Source organism: Leucopleurus acutus (assembly GCF_964270905.1).
Source record: "Leucopleurus acutus genome assembly, chromosome: 8".
Taxonomy (NCBI): Eukaryota; Metazoa; Chordata; class Mammalia; order Artiodactyla; family Delphinidae; genus Leucopleurus; species Leucopleurus acutus.
Window position 1 is genome coordinate 108,850,325 of NC_139151.1, and position 14,427 is coordinate 108,864,751.

The following is a 14,427-nucleotide window of genomic DNA, read 5'->3' on the forward strand; positions in this document are numbered from 1 at the left end:
GCCCACAGCCCCCTGCCCCAGCCCCCTTCCCCGGGAGGCTGCCTGGCCTCTGCAAGAGGGGTTTCTGCCAGCATGTAGTCCCTGCCCTCCGTCCCCAGGGCTCTGGTGTCCACGTCTGCAGGTCTGGCCAGGGACTGTGTGAGTGACACGCACACCCGGGTGCCACGTGAGCAGAGACGTAGGTGCTGTGGCTGGAGAGACGCCGTCTCCCTGATGCCTAGGGTTAGGGGTGTGGCCGCCGCCCCAGGGGAAGCTTCTGCAGGGGCCCTGGGAGGAGACGGGGGCCGGGGGGAGCTCGCTGGGCCCCACCAAGCATGGCTTAGCCTGGAGCAGCAGGACAGGGTCCCTGCTGGTTCCACACACGCTGAACCGCCCCCTCGTGGAAGCGTGGAGGCTCGGCCGTCAGCTGAGGACACAGCATGGAAGCAGCCGGCAGGAGGCAGAGACCCCACCCCAGGGACGGAGCTCCAGGCCCACTTCCTGGGGCTGGAGGCTAAGGGCCGGGAGGGTGTCCAGGAAAGGACGGGTCTGGAGACAGGGCGCGAAGTCCCTCCACCCGAGGGCTCAGCCTGTGGCCTGAGATTGAGTCTAGGGTCCACGAGGCCAGGCCGCCCTTCCCACCTGGGGGACGGTCTCCAGACACCCAGGCTGCCATGGGGCCGATGGCTCTGTGGACGCTGTGTGCCCCCAGGGCTGGCTACCCTGGTGGAAGCAGGAAGGGCCGGGGCCCAGGGCGGGGAGGGGCCCCCGGGAGGGGCTGGGCGGGAAGGGGGCCACCTCATGCCCCCGGGGATTTCGTGCCCCTCACGTCCTCCAGTGGGCTGGGTGCCTTGCTCTGGAAGGTCTCCTGAAGTGGGCAGCACCTGCTGACAGGCTGTGTCCCCAGAGGGCACCCTACCTGCTCCTTCGTTTCATGGGTGTGGGGGGCTGTGGCACTCACAGGACAGGGTGGCCCTGAGCTTGGCATGGGTGCTGGGGTCCCCTCAGGGCCTGTCAATCTGGGAGTGAGGACACCAAGTTCCCTGAGCCCTGCGGGGGCTGGGGGCGCCCAGGCTGTTTGTCTTGGTGGAGGGGCGGTTCCCATTCAGCTGCGTCAGCTCTGGCCTGCCCAGCCCCCAGGCAGCGCCCTGCTCGGCAGCTGGACACCCCTGGGGTGGGCGCTGGGTTGTGGGGTGCCCTGAGTCCCAGGCTGGCCGTGCAGAGCCCCCCGCTGCTGTCAGAAACGCACCGAATCGCGCCCATCGTCGAGTTCCGGGCTGGCTCTCCATCTTTGTTTTTGTCTGCAGCTCTAGCATCTTCCACATCCCTCTGTCCATCCCTGCTTGGCTGCAGGAGCCATGCTCTTTGGAACGTCAGTCACAAACACATTTTCTTCTGGGAGCCGGGACACAGGGGCTTTACAGTGGTAACACGATGATGTTTTATTTTTATTCTGTTCTGTAAAGAAAGAAAACCTGGCGTGCCTCTCTATAGGCGGGTTCTATGAGCCACGAGAAAGCCGCGGGTGCAGACAGCGACCCCAGGTGTGTCACCCTGTCCACGGGCCGCGGCGAAGGGGAGCCACAGAGCTTATGTCAGCGAAGCCCAGGGCTGTTGCCGGCATCTGCTGTTTCGCATCTCGCGGAAGGGCTCCCTCCCCACCTCCCGTCACAGAACCCTCTCCCACAGCTTCCCTGGGGCTGCAGGGTCCTCACCTGCGAGGTCTCGAGCCTCCTGGAGTCCAGAGGAGAGGAGACCTACCTCCCGCGTCCCTCCCCCCACCTCCCCTCCCTTTCTTTTCTATCTGCACTCACTCCCTTGACAATCTCCCGAGCGGAAGAGCTGAAGCTCCGACCTCTCCCATCTTTGCCTCCCGGTGAGGGCAGGCTCCAGCCCTGGCCCCCCCGACTCACATGTCCACCCACCGCCCTGACCTCTCCACCGGGCATCTAATGGTCAAGCTCCTACCCACCCCAATGCCCTTCCCCGGCCCCCCCCATCCTTCCCCGGCCCCCCGATGGGGGTGCTGTCTATTCACCCACACTCCACAGCCGGTCCATTGCCAAACAGTCACCTTCACCACTGACCTACCCCCCAGCTCAGTCTCCTGCTTCCCTCAGCCCGTGTGTCCGTCCTCACCCTGCAGTGGGGCCTGAAGGGCAAGGCAGGGCTCTACAACCTCTGCCCGGTCCCCCGGGGCCCTTCACTCAGGGCTAAGGCCCGGTTCTGGCTCACCCTGAGGCCCCTCGCCCCGCCCGCCTCGGGCACAGCCGTGTGCCTGCAGCTCCGCTCTCCGACCCCGCCAGGCCCTGCCGGGGCACCTCCCCCAGACATGCCCAGGCTCCCTCCTTCCCTTCCTCCCTCCCTCCCATGACGGCCACTGAGCGGGACCCCACCAGCAGAAAGGGGTTCTCTGCTTTACTCCCCCGTGGCACTAACGCGTGGCCTCATTCCCAGTGACCTGTCCACTCTGCCCGCCGTCGCCAGGCTCCCGCTGTGCGTGGCTCCGCGCATGGCCCGGTCCCTGAACGCGGCTCGCCCTGGGTCCCGGGCTGTCACGTGGCACAGCTCCTGGCGCAGCCCTGGCCCCGAGATCGCCGCGGTACTTCCCGCGCCGGCGGCAGCGCCCTCACTCTTTGTCAGTTGATCCGGATATCTGAGGACCTTTGACGTCCATGCAGATTCTGCAGTGTTTGCTGACTTCCTCTGAAGACCGGGCCACGAGGCTGTCTGGGCCACACTCACGGAGACGCCTGTGTGATGGCCCAGGCCCCACGTGTCCCCACGGGGTTGGCTGTGAATCGCCAATCCGCTGCCCAGGGCCCAGGTCAAATAGGTCAGAGCTGTGACCTGCATGTGCCCAGGACCAGGCCGGCCGCTGGCGCCCGGCTCTGGCCTCAGACCAAGCAGCCCTCCCCAGTGGTTCGGGCCTGGGTGGGAGTCCAAGTGTCCCTGGATGGGGTGGGCTTGCTGGGGGCAGAGGTCAGGAGAGGGCTGCAACCCAACCTGCCCACCACGGTCACAGGCTCCCCAGTGTCCTGTGTCCCTGTCCATCTCCTTCCCCATATCCAGGAGCCCCCAGCGCCCTTTATCTGGGCAGAAGCTGCCCCCAGTCAGGTCCCCCCAGCATGAGGGTGGACGCCCCTTCCCCATCTGCCTGGGGCAGGACCCAGAAATGAAGGGGTGTCCCTGCCAAGGCCAGACTCCACGGGGGCCAAAGGGGTGGGGTGTGAGCCGCAGAGGCCAGCCCTGGCCCCGGGACCTCTTCTGGCCATGTGTCCCCACCCCGTGGTGACAAATCATCCCCCCTCCCCCCCAGCACCCAGCAGGTGGGGGCCCCAAGCACAGCCTGGAGGAGCCGCCCTGCAGGCAGAGCCGTGGACGCCTCGGGGGGCCGAACCCGGCTCTGTTGCTCTTCCTGACACCACCTGGCCAGGGCTGCGGGTCTGGGGTGGCAGCAGCGACCCGTTATCTGGTTACTCTTGCTGCCTGGTCACAGTTCCAGGCAGGGGAGGGGTTGTGCACTCCTGCGGGGGTGGAGGGTTAGCCACTGTGTTGGCGTCCATCCCAGCCAGAGAGGAAGAGGGGGCTCCCTCTGACACCCGATCCCCCCCGGGGGCAGTGGCGCTGATTAGGGTGCCACCTGCGGCTACAGGGCCAGCCGGTCTCTGGGGCAGCAGCTCCCAGAGCCAGAGGGCCGGGAACTTCCTGCTCCCAAGGAGGGCGTCCCACGGGGGTGGCAGTGACTTCCCTGCCCGGACCTCGTTGCCACGTCCATCCACCTCCCACTCAGGCTGTCTCCTGGGCCCAAGGGGTCGTGGGGTCATGGCTGTGGGAGCGCCTCGGCCCCTACCTGGTCTCTGACAGGGGAGGTCAGGCTGTGAGGTCAGCTCCACTGCCCACACGGCCGGCCGGAGCAAACAGCCGGGTCAGGCGGGCCATGGGGGCCTGGACCAGGGCACCAGGCACTTGGCGCTCAGGACGGGGCAGACAGGGGTGGGAGTGGGCAACGCCGGCCAGAGGGGTGTAAACTGTAAAGGGCGGTCCTCGCCCTCATCCAGGGTCCTGGAGGCCCTGCGGACCTCAAGGGGCGGCCCAGCCTCAGAGGACGTAAGCCACCTCCCTGGACCCCTGAGACCCCTGACTCTGCTTCCTGAGCCCCTGGCCCAGCCGGAGGCGCCAAGACCACTGTGCTGCCACCTTGTGGCAGTTCAGGGACTGCAGCCCGGTCCTGGAGGTGGGACTTTTGGTGTCACCAGCCCCGGACCCACCCGGCCCCGAGACCCAACTCAGCCTGGCCCCGGTTCTTGTGACCAAGGCAGCGTGAGGTGGACGCAGTGGGCATATCTAATTCCAGGAACCGCAGCAGGGACATGAGGACATGAGTCCAGCTTCCTGTGTTTCCACAGTTGACCTCCAGCAAGCTGCCCTCCCCAGGCCTAGATTCCAGCAGGACTGAGAGCCTGCTCCCACCCGCCATGTTGTCGTGGAGGACAGGTGGTGAGGCATCCGCCCCTGCCCTGCATCCACGCCTGGCCACTCGAGCCCACTGCCCCGTGTCCTCAGGTCCCCGAGGCCTTCTCTGGCCCAGCAAAGGGGCCCCAAGATGCCGGAGCGGTGGGAAGCTCGGCAGGACTGTTAGCCCCAGGCGACCCTGGTGGCCGGCACGGTCCAGCCTGGCAGCGCCCGCCCCGTCGGGGTCCAGGCCAGGCTGGCCTCCCAGCAATGGCCGGGGTCAGCGGGCTGCCACCTGGCCCCGTGGGCTTGTCTGCTCTGCGTGCCCCTTCCTGGCACTCAGGCTTGGGGAGCTCGGGACACCCTGTGCATTCCTGTGCTGGACCCTGCCCCCTGCCCTCCTCCACTGCCCTGTCTGGGCAGCAGCCTCCCTCCATGCCTGGAGAGGGACATCCGCACGGCCCTTGCCCACCCTCCCAGTGCTGCTGTGGGGCTGGGTCCAGCCTGAGGCCAGTGTGTCACCGGGGGTGTCGGGGACTCCCCTGGGGCCTCTGAGGAAGAGGGGGCGGGGTTTTCGAAACGCGGAGGTTCTCAGGGCAGGGGGCAGGGGTCCCAGAGGGGAGGGCAACAGCACTGCTGGGGGACTGGTCTCCCTTGGGCCTGCGTGCACACACACATGTGCACACACATGCACAGACACAGGTGCACCGCACACCGAGCTTGACTTCGGTGTGACGGGAGAGTCCAGAGATTTGTAGAGAGAAGATGGAGCCTTCCCAGTCTGACGGCTCAGCTGGGTGGACCCGCGGGACTCCCGCCCTCCGTCCAGCCAAGTGCACAGAAGACCAGGCAGCTGGCCTGCCCCGCCCCGGGCCCACGTCTGCCCTCCGACCTGCTCCCAGCTTTTATGGACAAGCTTAAAAATCACACGGAGCCCACGACTTGCAAATGCTCCAAGTGTATTTCCGAAACCGACGGCCCTTTCCTGAGGCCCAGGGCCGAGGCAGGGGTGAGGCTCTGCCGCCCAGTGGCCGGCCGAGCAGTCAGTTGCTGCATCTGAGGGACCGCTGTGGATCAGGCCCTTATGTGATGCTGAAGGTTGGGACCAGCAGGCTGGACCCACAGAGGAGCCTCCCCCACCCCCTGCCCCCCGGGCTGGTCCCGAGCAGGCGGCTGCAAGCCCGTCAGGGCCACTGCACACCCGGGGCCGCTGGACTCGGAGGGGGACAAGAGGGGTGGACCGTGCGTCCTAGGCTTGGGTCACCTGGACCGGGGCTCAGGTTCCACTGGCCCTGGAGGCTGACTGCAGCGAATACAACCGTTCTTGTGGGACTGTCCTGGAGGGACAGGGCGGGGCTCCAGCCCGTCTACTGCAAAAGCCGGGGAGCCAGGGCGCCTCTGCTCCAGCGCCTGAGCCCCGCCTCCTGGCTGTGCTCAGCACCCCGCGCCTCCCCTGAGCGGCTGGAGCCCCCGTGGGAGTCGCAGCGCAGGCCCACGCAGCCGCACTCCTGCACCTCGGTGTAGCTGAAGGCCTGGCTGGAGCCGTCCCCACAGCGCAGGGTCACGTAGCGCACGGAGGCCCGCAGCTCCCGGCAACACCTGCACCTGTGCTCCACGGCGCGGGCCTCCAGGGAGTACCTGCGGGCAGGGGCCGCCTGAGCCAGAGGTCGCGGGGGCGCTTAGCAGTGGCTCCCGCGAGCCAGTTATGGCAGCTGAGGGCCTGTGGTTCCTTCTGAGCCCCCAAAGGCTGGGGGGGCCCAGCAGCCTCTCAGCAACCACTTGACCAGCAGGTCACCAATGGGGACCCCGAGTCTGGGGTCTCAGTAAATAGAAGAGTGTGAGTCCACACAGGCCGCGAGCCATCCTTGGCCCCCGGCCCAGCCCCCTGCTGACCCCCGGCCCCCCCATCCTGCCCCTGTCTGCCCGCCCCAGGCCCTGCCCTGCAGGAGCCCTCTGTGGGCCGGGGGTGGGGGAGTTGCAGGTCTACCCTGGGCGAGTCAGGGACTCACGTACATGGAGGTGGTGTCCCCACAGTTGCCCCGGCAATAGGTGAGGCGCACGGGCCCCACGGAGCTGCAGCCTCGCTGCCGGAGGACCCGAAGCTCGTGGTACACGGCGCAGGTCGACCCTGGGGAGGGACACGGGAGGCGGCGCAGAGGTCAGCCCTGGCCAGGCGCCCCCTGCCCCCCGCCACCTCCTGCGTCCCCCGGCCCTGGCAGACACGCCCACTCACTGTTCTGGGCTGGGGGCTGGGGGCAGGAGAGGCAGCAGCCGTCCTCGCTCAGCCGAGCCTTGTCCTGTGAGGACAGAGATGCCGTTGGCGAGGGCAGGGACGCAAGACGGTGGCGCCCACTCCCATGCAGGGCCCCATCCTCCCATGGCCACTGTCGACGCCCCTGGGCAGGGCAGGGCGGGCGGGCTCCCCGGACTCACCGCTGGACAGCCAAGGGGGGCACACGCCTTCTTCGTGGTCACCACCACGAGCCCGTCCTGCTGCTTCTCACACTTGTGTGTCACGCAGCGGATCCCGGGGTCTGACCAGGACTCGCCGGGCTGCAGGGAGGCCCAGCCAGCAAGTGAGTGGCCCCCCCAAGGCCCCCCTTCCAGCAGGGGAGGGTGCCGCATCCATCTGTCTGTCAGCCCCGAGGCTCCCGCGGCCTCTGCCCTGCGCCCACCTTGCACTGACGGCTCCCCAGGGGCCCCAGTGCACCAGGAAGCCATCCATCCAGCACCCCCGCTGTCGCTGTGCGCTCCTGGCGGCCCCCCTGTGCAGGGGTGGGGCTGGCCCCCCTGGAGCCTGTGGCCGGCCCCGCCCGGAACTCACCCCAAGGCCCCGTGACCGCTACTCACGTAGAAGAGGTGAGCAGAGCTGTTGCTGGTGTTCATGACACAGGCCACCTGCACGCACTCGCCACAGCACTGGCCGCTCTGTGTCTGGTACTCGAAGCCCTGGGAGGGGGGCAGGATGTGTGACCTGAGCGGCTGGACGCTGCGTGGGGGTGGGAGTGTGGGTGTGGCCTGAGCCCCGGCTGGGCGCTGCGTGGGGGTGGGAGTGAGGGGGGGCACTCACCACGGGGCAATGGGTACTGCAGATCTGGGTCTCACAGCTGATCACGACCGTGTCCGACTGGGGGCCGCCGGGCAACTCACACCAACACTTTTCGCACAGGTTCGAGGAGACTATGGTACCAGGCTGGGGGAGTCAAGGCGACAGTGTCTTCCCAGCTGGGCCTGGTGCCCCCGCCCTCCCGGACATCCCCTCCAGGCCTGCCCCCGCCAGGCAGACTCTTCCCCTGAGGTGACCCTCAGTAGTGCCTCCTGGTTGGGGTCCCGGTCTTGGGGACAGAGCCCCAAGGCTGCTCCTCCAGGGAGGTCACATGCTCTGGAGGACCCGGCATGGGGAGAGAGAGGCTGGGGACCTTCTCAAGTTCAGGACAGGGGTTGTGGTCCCAGAAGAACCCACTGCTGCTCCAAAGGCCACCCAGGCCCGCAGGGACGCAGCCTCGGGGAGAAGCTGGCAGGACGGGGGGACTCTGGTCCCTGTGCACCAGGGGGCCTGACCTTCGGCTGGTTCTTACCTGGTACAAGGTGCCGTTGATGCTGCAGACGGTCCGGCCTGCTCGGGGGAGAAGGCAGACCTGCAGACCCACCGTCCCCTTGTCCCGCCAGCCTCCCGAGTGGCAGCTGCCCACGCCACCACTACAGCATCCCAGTCCCGGGCGACGGCGCATGTTCCCCCAGCCTGGCCGCCGCTGAGCCAGGACACTCACTGCAGTTTTGGGTCGGGCAGCACGCCCCTTCCTTATAGGCCAGGATGGAGCGCGAGCCTTCCGGGCAGTCCACGGGCGCGGGGCAGTGTGTGGTGTTGCAGACTGCAGCAGACGGAAGGGGGCGTCAGGGCACCTGCCTCCCTCCCAGGCCTGAGTGTCGCCTCTCCCTGGGGGTCTCCAGGAGTACTGACTACCCAGTGGACAGGTGTTAGGCTCCCCAGGGGGTGCCCACGCCACGGGGGACGAGGCTTCTGCTCGGCGCTGACCTCCATGGTACCCCTCACCCTTGAGCCTTCCTGCTGGGGGTCAGCAGCTGAAGCCACATACAGGGAGGGTATGCCCACCACCCTCCTGGGGTGTGCCGCCAGGTGCCAGCACCTCGGGACCCTTCAGGGGCAAAGCTGGCTAGCCCTGAGCCTGTGCATGTGCGCCCCCGCCCGGCCTGGGGCTCACCGCAGGTGTACTGGGGACAGCACTGGCCGGTCTGCAGGGCCGCGGGCACTGGCACGAAGCCGGGCTCGGGGCAGGCGGGGGGCGGGGCGCAGGGCCGAGTCTGGCAGCTCAGAGTCCAGGTGCCGTCCTTGCAGGTGCACTCCTGGCAGCCCACGCTGACAGTGTGGCCAGGCTGTTAGGGGAAGGACATGGGACACCCGGGCCCACGGCTGAGGGCCTGCAAGGGGTCTTCCAAAGTGTGGGCGGGGCTGAGGGCTGCTGGGGCTCTGGGAGGCCCATGGGGGCCAGGAGGTGGGGTGGGAGGGGGTTGTGCAGGCGACCGGCCTCCCTCCCCACCGTCCCCACCTTCACTGTGTGGGAACAGGGTGGGGGGTTGTCTCCAGGGAGGGCGGGATGCGGCCAGCCTTGGGGCCAGCACCCACCCTCCTCCAGGGCCGTGCAAGGAGGCCTCCTGAGTCTTTGCTCAGGAAAACCTGGCCCCTCCCTTCCCCTCCTCTGAGTCCCCCGAGGGTGCCACACTCACCTCCACAGGCTCCCCGTCGGGCCCCACGCAACCTGGAGGAAAAGAGAGGACGTCATCGCTGGGATTCCATGGCCCCCAGCCCGTCATGGGCAGACCCGGTGTCGGGGGCTGGGGGAAACCTAGGCTGTGGTGGAAAGCCCTGGGGTCTGGCTGAGAAGTGCAGAGCCTGAGGGCCCAGTGCATGGAAGCCCCAAGCCCAGCCCCAGGGACGTACTGCTGCAGTTGGCTGGCACGCAGACCTCTGAGCTCGAGCTGAACAGCGTCATGTCCTCCGGGCAGAAGCAGCCTTCTGTGATGGGAATGGCTTCCGGGAGGGCCCTGTGGGGAGCGGAGGGTGAGCGGGCCGTGACCTCCAGGGTGGGGAGAGGCGGCCTGGGGACACAGGGCGGGGTGGGCGTGTCCCAGAGGGAGAAGGCAGGTGCTTACAGGGTATTGGCACTGTTGTTCATGTAACAGTAGGAAGGATTGGACGGGCCGCAGGGCCGGTACACCTTGTCAGCAGGGCAGGTGAAAGCTGTGCGAAGGGTGAGGCCACACCTGAGGCCGGAGGGCACGAGAAGCGAGGCCTGGCCTGGGCCCCGCTGGCTGGAGCTCTTGGCCCAGGCAGCTGCTGTGTGCCCTGCACCGCCCAGCCTGTCCGAGCCCTGGACCCCTGCACCCTGGGCCCAGGTGCTCTGACCTGGATGCCCCTCTTGTCCCTCCAGGAAACAAATGCACTCCATCCTGGGCTCAGCCCTCCTCCTCCCGGAAGCCCACCCTGACCGCCCAAGCCCACCCATGGATTGCCCAGTGTGTCTGTCCCCTCGAACATGCTGATTGCCACCGCCCAGCGGGACGGGGCACTCTGGGGCAGAGGGGGGAGGGGGCACTCACGGCACTCGTTGGCGGTCAGGCCCCGCCAGTCAATGCACACGCTGAGGGACGCGCAGAGGGCGGCGTACAGCTCCAGGCTGGAGCACCTCGTGTCCACCGTGGGCGCATGGCACTGGTCAAAGGCGCAGGCTTGGTAGTATGGCCACGGGGGGATCACCGAGTGACACGGCTTGAAGACCCTGCAGCACAGAGACACACGGGTCATGGGGCAGCTCCGTGGTGGGGTTGCCAGGCTGTAGGCTTTCCCTAACGAAGGGCCCCGAGGGAGAGGTGTCACTAGGCCGACCTGTGTGCCGAGGGACCCCAGCCTCTGGGGCCATCTGTGTGCGGTGGGGAGGGTGTCTGGCTGCAACACAGCTTTTCTTTCTGCAAATTCTCCGCTGGGCTCCCCCCGTGCCCTGCACGCCCGGGTGCTGCCGCCGGCTGAGGACTTATGCCCGGAGCCACCATGAGCTGCCTCAGCGCCTCAGAGGCCGACCCGCCACGAGCCCCGCTGGGCCCTGCGCCTGGCGTTCCAGCAGCCGTGACCCCTCTCCCTTGGAGCCCCCTGCAGGCCCGCCCACTTCTTCCTATCTCCCAGGCAGCGTGGGATTAGCAGGGCTACTCGACACCCCCCACACCCCAGCCCTGCCAGGGAATCTCACTTGCTCAGAATTAGCTGGCAGATTGGCGAAGGTAGGCACGAGGTGGACGTTTTCTTGGGCTCAACTGTGGTGGGTGTCAGGGGAGGCCTGCTGCAGGATGGCTGGCCGGGGTGTGCCACATTCCAGTGGCCGGGCATGTCGGAGCAGGAGGGTACCACCGCCCCCCCGGGCAGGCGGCACTCGTCCTTCTGGTCATTGGTACAGGTGCCTGGGGCGTGGAAGCAGCGGTCAGTCAGCCGGGGAAAGCAGAGGCACCCTCGCCCTCCCTTGGGGCGCTGGGGGCCGGGCCCCAGCGTCTCCGCGCAGCACTCGATGGGTTGCTGTGGGACCTGTCCCCTGACCTCCCTGTGCTTTCTTTTGCCTCCAAGAAGCCAGACCCTGGGGCAGTTCCCAAAGAGGCCTCACGTATGGGCCACATGGCCAGGCCCCTGGGCCGTGTGCCGCACATTCTTGGTGCAGCTGGAAAGCAGAATCACCTGGAGGCTCCGCGCCACACGGGCGGCCTCACCCCCAGCCAAGAATGCAGTTCCTGGAGGGACACACCCGAGGCCGACCCTTCGCACACCAGACACTCCCGGCCAGAGAAAGGGCCCAGAGTCCGGAGGGCCAGAGCGGGGCTGGGCCGGGCGCTCACCGCACTGCCCCTCCGTGTTGTTGGCGAATTTGCTGAAGGGCAGCTCCACAGAGAAGATGAGGCCACTGAACATGACCTGGACACCAAGGGCGGGGATGGTCACGTACATCTTGATGCTGATTTGGGAGACGACAATGCCGTCTTTCTGGAAGCCGGGTCTGACCACCTCACCGTTGAAGATGATCTAGATGGGGACCCAGCGAGGGAAAGAGAACCGGGTGGTGATCAGCCAGTGCCTGGCGCCCCGAGTCCACCCGGCACAAATGGGGGCTGCCCGGAGGGCGTCCCCACCTCATTGGTCATCACCCCTCCGACGGGCTTGCGGGTCAGCACGATGCGGTCCTGCTGGTACTCGATGATGATGGACTGTAGGCAGGGCAGCCCATCCTCAGCATCACAGAAGTAGGTGTCGATCAGCACCCGGAAGTGTCCGAACACGGGCACGATCTGCTGTACCAGCACATACGTGCAGTTGTCCAGAAACATGTAGCATGTACCATCAAAAGTGATGTAGTGGGGTTTGCCCCAGTGGCTACACACGCCTGCGGGAGGACGAGCCGCCTTACCTGGCCGCACTACGGGCCTCCTCCCACCGCCCCGGGGCTCCCGCAGGGGCAGGTGTGTCCCGCACCAAGCGGAGCAGGCGACTGCCCTGTTGTCGGGACCCACACGCCAACAGCACACAGAACTCTGTCCAGTAGGTGCCCAAAGAGGCCGAGAGGTGGGACCAGACTCCGGACGCCCCCTCGCGCCTGCGTGGCCCGGCTGCTCTGGGCTTGGGCAGGGTTCCGCCGGGCACCTGGGGAGGAGGCCGGGCGCCACCACCGCTGCCCTGACCTTGGGAAGTCCTTCCTTGGTCCCACCGATTCCATCCCGCCTTCTCTGCCATGGCCGCCACCCCCGGCCCCGCCCACTCACACTTGCACTCGTAGGATGGGCAGCAGTCCTCCGGGTGGGCCACTATCACAGCGGGGTAGCCGTTGGCGCAGGTGGGCTTCTGCCTCTTTGGACACTGGCGCGCCCTCACGGTGATGACCCCGTTGCCCTCACAAGTGGCCTCAGAGCAGTTGGGCATGGCCCAGGTTTCGCCTTTCTGTGGAAGCAAAGACTGCTGCAGGGCCTTGCCCTGACGTGGCACCCACCCCTCGGGGCTCAGGGCTCGCCTGGGTCTCCGGGGAGAGAAGAGCCACCAGGATTGGGACCAATACTCACACCAGGCCTCTCCTCCCCCAGCACCCCCCCCGAGCACCCGGCCGACTGGGAGGGGCTCCGGGTGTTGGAGGTTGCCCCCTTCCCCCTCTGCCCATTTCCACCCACCCACCGTTTCCACTCCTTGGCCGTTTGACCCTGTCCGGAGCATCAGTCACCTGCTCTAGCCCCCTTTATAGGCAACAGAGTCTCAACCTCGGGCCCCACACTCCTGGCGCCCCCTCCCAGAAGTTCTGGAGGACCAGAAATGGCCGCTCGCCATGGTCAGCCTACGTCAGCCGAGGGGCCGCCAACCTTCATGCACCCTTGACGCCACAGCCTACTTTGAATTATGCGGAGGGTCCCTGCCCTGGCCGCCCCGAGCCCCCGAGAAGGGCAGAAAAGGTGAGGTTACCGTTCTTGGGGGGACTGCATTTGGGCATCCTCGCTGAGTAACGGACACAGAGGCAGAAGGGGAGGACACTGGCGTGGAGGTGGCTGGGGCGGGAGGTGGTGTGCTGGTGGGACAGGTGTGGTCGGTCCGCCTGACCACGTGGCAGTGCAGGCTGCAAAGGGCATAATAGCAGTGCCCGGAGAGGTCCGTCTGCTGGTAAATGATGGATCCTGCAAGAAAAGGAATGGGAGGGCACTAGGAGAGCCAAGAAGCGATCACCAGGAGGGACTCTAACCAGGCTGGTGGTCCACCTGGGTGCTGCGCTGGCAAAAGGCCTTCCTTCCCAGGTGTAGATGGCATATGCTCAGAGACGGCTTACTGCCTTCCTATACACAAGATCTAGCCCTTTCGCAAAGACAAGGCACCCCTCCGTCCCCTTAACACCGTAGTTTTGTGAACAGGACAACAGTGACCAGGGTCAGCACACACCACACACCCAGGTAGAGTACACATACCTGCGGGGTATAACCTGGACGCCACACTGCAGTAGCACGTGGATGTGGAGGGCGCTGCGGAGCTAGGGGAGGTCACCAGGGAAAACGTGGGGGTGGTGGACTCTGGAGGGAGTGAGGGCTGGGGACTTGGAGTCACAGAGCTGACAGGGCAGCCTTACTGGGGCTCACAGCACAGCACGCGCACCTCGTAGTTGAGGCACATCCTGAACTTGCCCTTCTGGTCCCGGTTCCGACACACCAAGCCCACTTCCGGGCTGCACTGCACCACCTGGCCCAGCGTCTGGATGCCGACGTCTGGGTGGTTCTCGGCTCGGCACTCCAGGGCACCGATGTATTCAGGTTGGCGGCAGATCTTCTCTCCCCTTCTGACTATGTTGCTGTAGGTTTCAAAGTCTCCTCCGTGGGGCTCAGGAGATGGGAAGTCCTCATCAAACCACTTGGTCCATGTGCACTGTGGCTGGCAGGAGGTGGTCCAGGGTTGGGAGTGGGTTGTTTCAGGTATAGAGACAAAAGTTGTGCTGGTTGTAGGAGCGGTGGTTGGGCTGGTTGTCTCCACAGTGGTGGTGCTGGCTGTAGGAGCTGTGGTTGGGCCGGTTGTCTCCACAGTGGTGGTGCTGGTTGTAGGAGCTGTGGTTGGACTAGTTGTCTCCACAGTGGTGGTGCTGGTTGTAGGAGCTGTGGTTGGGCTGGTTTTCTCCACAGTGGTGGTGCTGGTTCTACGAGCTGTGGTTGGACTGGTTGTCTCCACAGTGGTGGTGCTGGTTGTAGGAGCTGTGGTAGGACTGGTTGTCTCCACTGTGGTGGTGCTGGTTGTAGGAGCTGTGGTTGGGCTGGGTGTCTCCACAGTGGTGGTGCTGGTTGTAGGAGCTGTGGTTGGACTGATTGTCTCCACAGTGGTGGTGCTGGTTCTACGAGCTGTGGTTGGACTGGTTGTCTCCACAGTGGTGGTGCTGGATGTAGGAGCTGTGGTTGGGCCAGTTGTCTCCACAGTGGTGGTGC

General features: G+C 66.3%; 1 protein-coding gene across 1 annotated transcript in view; it reads right to left on the reverse strand.

Moving 5' to 3' along the window:
• Positions 1 to 5,801: 5,801 nt before the first annotated feature.
• LOC309965539 (mucin-5AC-like) overlaps positions 5,802 to 14,427 on the reverse strand; it is a gene marked incomplete at both ends in the record, with an annotated part of 28,028 nt that continues 19,402 nt past the window's right edge. Inside the window, 22 exon segments of the mRNA XM_082845048.1 lie at positions 5,802 to 6,072; positions 6,448 to 6,562; positions 6,668 to 6,731; positions 6,868 to 6,987; positions 7,110 to 7,199; positions 7,285 to 7,383; positions 7,505 to 7,627; positions 8,013 to 8,050; positions 8,205 to 8,306; positions 8,658 to 8,829; positions 9,181 to 9,212; positions 9,395 to 9,498; positions 9,607 to 9,694; positions 10,054 to 10,232; positions 10,698 to 10,905; positions 11,332 to 11,515; positions 11,623 to 11,873; positions 11,963 to 12,130; positions 12,250 to 12,424; positions 13,070 to 13,143; positions 13,429 to 13,490; positions 13,587 to 14,378. Coding sequence (XP_082701174.1) covers positions 5,802 to 6,072; positions 6,448 to 6,562; positions 6,668 to 6,731; positions 6,868 to 6,987; positions 7,110 to 7,199; positions 7,285 to 7,383; positions 7,505 to 7,627; positions 8,013 to 8,050; positions 8,205 to 8,306; positions 8,658 to 8,829; positions 9,181 to 9,212; positions 9,395 to 9,498; positions 9,607 to 9,694; positions 10,054 to 10,232; positions 10,698 to 10,905; positions 11,332 to 11,515; positions 11,623 to 11,873; positions 11,963 to 12,130; positions 12,250 to 12,424; positions 13,070 to 13,143; positions 13,429 to 13,490; positions 13,587 to 14,378 — 3,511 coding nt within the window.